The sequence below is a fragment of the Rana temporaria genome, chromosome 9, assembly GCF_905171775.1.
Source record: "Rana temporaria chromosome 9, aRanTem1.1, whole genome shotgun sequence".
In the NCBI taxonomy this organism is placed as follows: Eukaryota; Metazoa; Chordata; class Amphibia; order Anura; family Ranidae; genus Rana; species Rana temporaria.
This window is the reverse complement of record NC_053497.1, coordinates 13,623,021-13,629,534: the sequence shown is the minus strand read 5'-3', so window position 1 is coordinate 13,629,534 and position 6,514 is coordinate 13,623,021. Positions and strand designations below refer to the sequence as shown.

Genomic DNA, 6,514 nt, shown 5'->3' with positions numbered 1-6,514 from the left:
TTGGCCATTTCACTAGTGCTACATTTTGATAAATAGCCCTACTAAAGACTTTAAATGATTGGGGATACCAATAATTAATGTTCAATAAATTTTCATGCAATGGAAGTGTGCAAACTTGCCCACAAGAACAAAGATGATAGACCTGCATGTTCATATCACATTTAAAATCCTTAATCACATGATCTATACAATATCAACAATTTGTGTAAGCTCTTAATTTCCTTGAAGGTTGAAGAATAATGTGGTAAAGACAGTCAGATATTAAATGCTTTACATGATGATATGATGTTGGAAGGCCGCCAAATGAAAAATGCAGATTGACACTATGTGAACTGGCATCTGGTAATATCTTGATAGGTCCCATCAAGCAACATTTTATAAATGATCACATGAGGAACATGACATGCAGGACCACCAATAACAACATCTGTAGAGTGTCCCATGTTTCAAAGCGTTTTTTTTCCACTTCAAATAAAGAGTGAAAAATGATTTCTAAGAGGGTTACTGCTTATGGCCTTGTTAATTCATCCTGAGTGAATGCTAATATGCAGTTCTGCAGATGAATTCCCATGAGGGTAGACTGGATAGTTTTGGCAAAATTACTTAGGTACATTGTAGGTACAGATTCATGTCTTCCGGCATCACCGACCTTTACAACTCTTGGCATACAGTACAACTATATGACATTTCAGAGCTGCAAGGGAAGACTGTTGGAAGACTCCCCTCTGCCAGATGCTGTGATTTCAGGTCTGAACAGGGAGCCGGGAGCCATATAATGTCTGCTAAATCACACTGGGCTAGATTCAGATAGCCCTGCGTAATGTTGTGCGGGCGTAACGTATCTCCGATACGTTACGCCGCCGTAAATTAGGGCGCAAGTTCTGTATTCAGAAAGAAATTTGCGCCCTCAGTTACGGCGGCGTAACGTATGTGCTCCGGCGTAAGCCCGCCTAATTCAAATTTGGATGATGTGGGTGTGTTTTATCCAAATTTAGTGTGACTCCACGTATTTGATGTTTTTTACGAACGGCGCATGCGCCGTTCGTGAAAGAATCCCAGTGCGCATGCTCGAAATTACGGCGCAAATCGTCAATGCTTTAGACGTGAACGTAACTTACGTACAGCCCTATTCGCGAACGACTTACGCAAACAACGTAAAAAATTAAAAATTTGACGCGGGAACGACGTCCATACTTAACATTGCGTACGCCTCATATAGCAGGAGTAACCTTACGCCGTAAAAAGCCTAACGTAAACTACGTAAAAAAATGCACTGGGCGTACGTACGTTTGTGAATCGACGGAAGCGCCACCTAGCAGCCAGCGTAAAATTGCAACTAAGATATGACGGCGTAAGAGACTTACGCCGGTCGAATCTCAGTCAAATCTATGCGTAACTGATTCTAAGAATCGGGTGCATAGATACGACGCCGCAGTCGTATCTCGTACCTGAATCTAGCCCAAGGTCTGTGGGTCCTGCTCTGTTTGATGTCTGAATAGTAAAGTATCTTCATTTAAGGCCACCGTCCCAACATATAATTTTAGGACTAGCCCAGGGGGCACTTGCCCACCAGCCCAGTATTTCATTTTAGGAGTTGCCCATTGGCCACTTGCCCCTTTGCTCCATCCTCCTTTTAATTCTGCATCGCTACCAGTGAAAGAGATCTGATATCTGTGGTATGTCTGTCTTGCCATAAGGAGGAGTCCCAATCAATGGCAGAGTTTCAACTAGAGAAGAGGGGCAAGGAGCCAATCAGGTGTACTAAAGTACTAATATCAGGAGAGAGCAGAGTGATAGGAAGATGAGCTGCCGCTTCTCCTCTCACTATTCAATCACAGGCTGGGGGAGGGCCAAGACCTGTAAGTGTTACTGATCTGCAAGTAGGTGTTCTGTGTGGCGGAACTATGTAAATCTCACAACTGGATGGATAGAGATAGAAATCACTTGGCAGGTAGAACAGATCCCTTCCATGTACTTCTTATGTGTATTTAGTTTGCCCGGAGTTCAGCTTTAAAGTGCTTAGTAATTACAGATTGTAATGCATCCCATAATACTATCTTCAATATTCAGTAATACAAATGAATATGCTACCAATGCCATGTTCACGCCATGATCATAAAAGCCAAGACTTATTCTAAGTTTCATGAGCTCTAATATGCCTCTGTATATGTATGAACATGTCAATATCAGAACTTTAAGAACTTTTGGATGGAAATTTTATATGGAACTTTTAGATGGAACCTTCAGATAGAACTTTTGATGGATCTTTCAAATTGAACTTTTACATGGAACTTTTAGATGGAACCTCTTAATGGAATTTTTGGATAGAACTTTCAGATGGAACTTTTAAACTGAACTTTTAATGGAACTTTTAGAAGCAACTTTTAGATGAAACTTTTAAATGAAACTTTCAGATGGAACTTTTAGATGGAACCTTCATATGGAACGTTTAGATGGAACCTTCAGATGGAGTTTCTTGATGGAACCTTCAGATGAAAGTTCTTAATGGAACCTTCAGATGGAACTTTTTCATGAACCTTTTGGACAGATCTTTCAGATGGAACTTTTGAATTGAACTTTTAGAAAGAACTTCCACATGGAACTGTTGGCTAGAACTTTCATATGGAACAACACATTTTAGATCAACTGTCTTCTCAAAACCTACCCGCATAGCTGCGAGAAGATAAATATAAAATGAGATATATACTACAAAATGCAAAGCTCATAGTGACTGCAAAACACTTTCTGGATTACATGCAGAGATTCATGGATGGTCCAGGGGAGAGATCTGGCAGATGTCACATTATTACTACACATAATATATCAGTTTAAGTTTGGCACAACGTTATATGAAAATGATTCCTTTCATAGTATTCCAGAAAAGTTCAGCTGAAATTTGTGAATTAAGTTCTTCAATTTGACAATTGTTCAATTAGCCTTTAAAAGAAAATTTGGTGGACATTGCCAACACCTGGTCACAAATTTACATTCCCGTGTACAATGGCTGTAATCTCGGCAGACATAAGCATACAAAATTTCACACATCTCTTCATCTCCAGGATTTTCCCCGAAAAAATTCAATCCCTAGGCAAGGTTTTTGTATTGCCGTTTTTCTCCATTTCTGGAGCAAACTCACTCATCACTCTCCGAGCCAAAGGGTTGGTGGTTTTAAGGAGTTCTGCGGCCGAAGGTCGGGCTCCTATGCTGCTTTTGCTACCCTTCCTTTGGAGAAGGGCCTTAAAGTCCTCGTTTTTGCTGGAAGTCCGACTAATGCTCAGGGTTCCCAAGTCACTATTTGTGGAGTATGAAATTTTAATGGGCGACATTGAGCTTTGTCTGCTCCCAAAAGTATCTCCGGAGTCTTTCCATCCAAGCAACTTCCTTTTAGACCTAATGAAGAAAGAAAAAAATATTGTAGCGTCCAAAATTCAGAAGTAGACCTTAATAAACAGTATTAGGGCTGGTATCAAGGGATGTTTGTTGGTGTCTAATGGGTTATTCATTCCCATACAAGTCTGTGGGGGATGCAAAGCCCACTTGAAAGAGGTCAAATGCATGTCAGAAGGTGATCAACTGCAGGTCAAATGGAGGTCAACGGGAAGTCAACTGCAGATCAAAAAGAGGTCAACTGAAAGTCAAATGGAGGTCAACAGGAAGTCAACTGCAGATCAAAAAGAGGTCTGCTGCAAATCAAATGGAGGTCTAAAGGAGGTCAACTGCAAGTCAAATGGAGATCTAAAGGAGATCAACTTCAAATCAAATGGAGGTCAAATTTAGGCCACGTGCAGGTCAGAAGATAGTCATTTGTAAGACAAATGCACCTGTCATTGAATTTTGAATGATCTCAGAAGCATCTTAAACTAATGTCAAACCGATGACATCAGCCCAAAGATCATCGCCACAGGTCCTTAGAGGTGAAGAATTTAATTTGAAAAGGTATTGGGATATATTAGAAAAAAGAATGACTCCCATCCCAAATAGTCTCCGTAATGTGTCTAATATGTGTATTTCTGATGACATCAGCTCCATCTAGTGGATATAATGCAGTATTTTACTGACTGGGGTATTTCAGGAAATGATCATATTATGGTCACAAGATGGAGCTGACGATCATAAGAAACACACATATTAGACACATTACACTGGAGAAATTTCACTTGCAACAGGAAAAAAGAGGAAATCTCCCCAAGATAAACAGAATTCCCATCTTAAAGAGTTTTAACAGGACCACGTGACTGCATTGCAGTATATTCCCTAAAAATCTTTTACATTCCCTTAAAAGATTTGACTCAGATCTGGTCACTTTAAGGCAGATACATAAAGCGGAAGTAAACCCATTAAAAAAAACAGTTATATTCCCGACACATCTCAGGAATGTAACTGTTGATTGTGCCGTTGATTGATTGTGCTCTCAACTAAACTGTCAAACCATCCAATGGCTGATGTCATAACTGATCACATGTGCAGCCAGTAGTATATTTTGGTTTTGTGCTGACTTAAGCAAGACTAAAATCGGGTGCCCCCTCTCAATTTGTCCCAACCCTTCATCTGTAAACCCCACCCCTTCCTCTTTAGGCCCCACCTCTTCCTATTAGAGCCCCACCTCTTCAAAGGTGGGGGAAGAGAGTGAGGGGGGGTGAGAGAAGGGGTGAGAAAGAGGGGGGAGAGAGAGAGGGGATGGGGGGCTGAGAGAGAGAGGGGGGATAAGTGAGAGGGGGAGAGAGAGAGGGGATGAGAGAGAGGGGGCAAAAGAGAGAGGGGGTGAGACAGAGAGAGGGGAGTGAGAGAGCGATAGGGGGTGATGTGGTGAGAGAAGGGGTGAGAGAGAGACGAGGGGAGGTTGAGAGAGAAAGGGGGTGAAAGAGAGGGAGGGGGTGAGAAAGAGGGGGGCTCCCCTGTCCCCCCACACTACTCCAAGAAGTTCTCCCACCCCCCCCCCCAAAAAAAACGACACCGGACTCTCACGGTCCCGCAGCCCACCAGCTTCTTTTTACCAGCTCTGTGTAGCAAGACTGCTGAGGCACGATCACAGCCCAGGACTCCGACCTGCTCTGCCAAGTAAGCTACTGCCTCCTGCTTCCGCTTTGCTCCCCTGTCACCAAACATTCAGTCCGTGGCCACTCCTGGTCTCACCTCTCTGGCGGGTGTCACCCAGGTGCGAGCCAAACCCCCGTAGTGATGCCAATGCTCGTAGTGCTCCCCTGAAAAATGCCCCCCAAGGCAAACACCTTGTTTGCCTCCTGGTAGATATGCCCCTGTGTGCAGCATCATGGCAGTTGAAGATTAAACAGAGGCCAAGATGGCAGCTTCCTTGGCTGAAAACAATAGGAGGGTTTAAGTATTTAGGGAGATACAGGCTCCCCTGTATTACTTTCCATTTTCTCAAAGTGTGGACTTTTGCATCTTCCATGCTTACAGTACTTGTCATTACTTGTCAGTTCTAAAACTTATTTCACCATTGCCATGCAGGGTAAGGTCTTTTAATCTCTAAAGCCTCGTACACACGACCGAGGAACTCGACGGGCGAAACACATCGTTTTCCACGTCAAGTTCCTTGTTAGGCTGACGAGGAACTCGACAAGCCAATTTTCTCCATTCCCGTCAAGAAAATAGAGAACATGCTCTCTTTTTGGCTCATCGAGTTTCTCGACAGTTTCCTCAACGAAAATGTACACACGACCGGTTTCCTCGACAAAAAAATATCTCCCAGCAAGTTTCTTGCTGTTTTTTGCCGAGGAACTCGGTCGTGTGTACGAGGCCTGACTGACCCAGTAGAGTAGGTCTCAGTCCAGGACATAGACAATGACCCTGGACCATATACCTCTCAACTTTTCAACTTCAGAATGAGGGACAAATGAGCATACCTCCCAACGAAGTTGTTGAGCGGGGGGGGGAATTCCGTGGATCGGATTTGATGAGCGGGGGGGGGTTCCGCGGATCAGGGTTGTTGAGCGGGGGGGTTCCGCAGATCAAAGTTGTTGAGCGGGGGGGAATTCCGTGGATCAGAGGGGGTGCCGCGGAATCGCAGGACTCTAGCACTTATCTGGGGACCGCAGGATTTAGCGCGAATCACAGGACAGTCCCGCGAAATCCGGGACGGTTGGGAGGTATGCTGGACAATGCCTGAACAAAATGGCACCACTCATCTGGAGATAAGAGCAGATGAAAGCATTATTAGGGGGTGTATTCTGACCTCTGGGAGTAGTAATAATTACCTGGAAGGGTTGATTTGACACATTACTAAGCGTGAATGGACTTAACATGAAAAAATATATCTGATGGTAGTTCAACTTTAAGGATAATTGCATTTATAAGAGGCCGTAAGGAACCGTGCCAATGAGAGACTGCACTGGGAGGGAAGGATTCCTCCTCCATAATATCCCAATTCGTTCTGATGGATCACAGGGATCTCAGCTGCAGCTGTGTGTGGGCTGAGTACTGAGCAGGGACCTGAAAATGGAATTTCTGATCATCTGCAGTTCTTTTTTCTAGGTAGTGAAAAGTAAGGCAGATA

General features: G+C 43.6%; 1 protein-coding gene across 3 annotated transcripts in view; it reads right to left on the bottom strand.

The window, feature by feature from the left end:
* Window positions 1-1,488: 1,488 nt before the first annotated feature.
* Window positions 1,489-6,514, bottom strand: part of NHSL2 (NHS like 2) — a 166,862-nt gene continuing 161,836 nt past the window's right edge. For 2 of the 3 annotated variants that reach the window (XM_040322824.1, XM_040322826.1), the window contains exon 8: window positions 1,489-3,390. In XM_040322824.1, the coding sequence (XP_040178758.1) occupies window positions 3,078-3,390 (313 nt within the window). In that variant the 3' untranslated portion in view covers window positions 1,489-3,077. The remainder of the gene's footprint in view (window positions 3,391-6,514) is intronic. The other variant, XM_040322827.1, reaches the window with a different exon arrangement.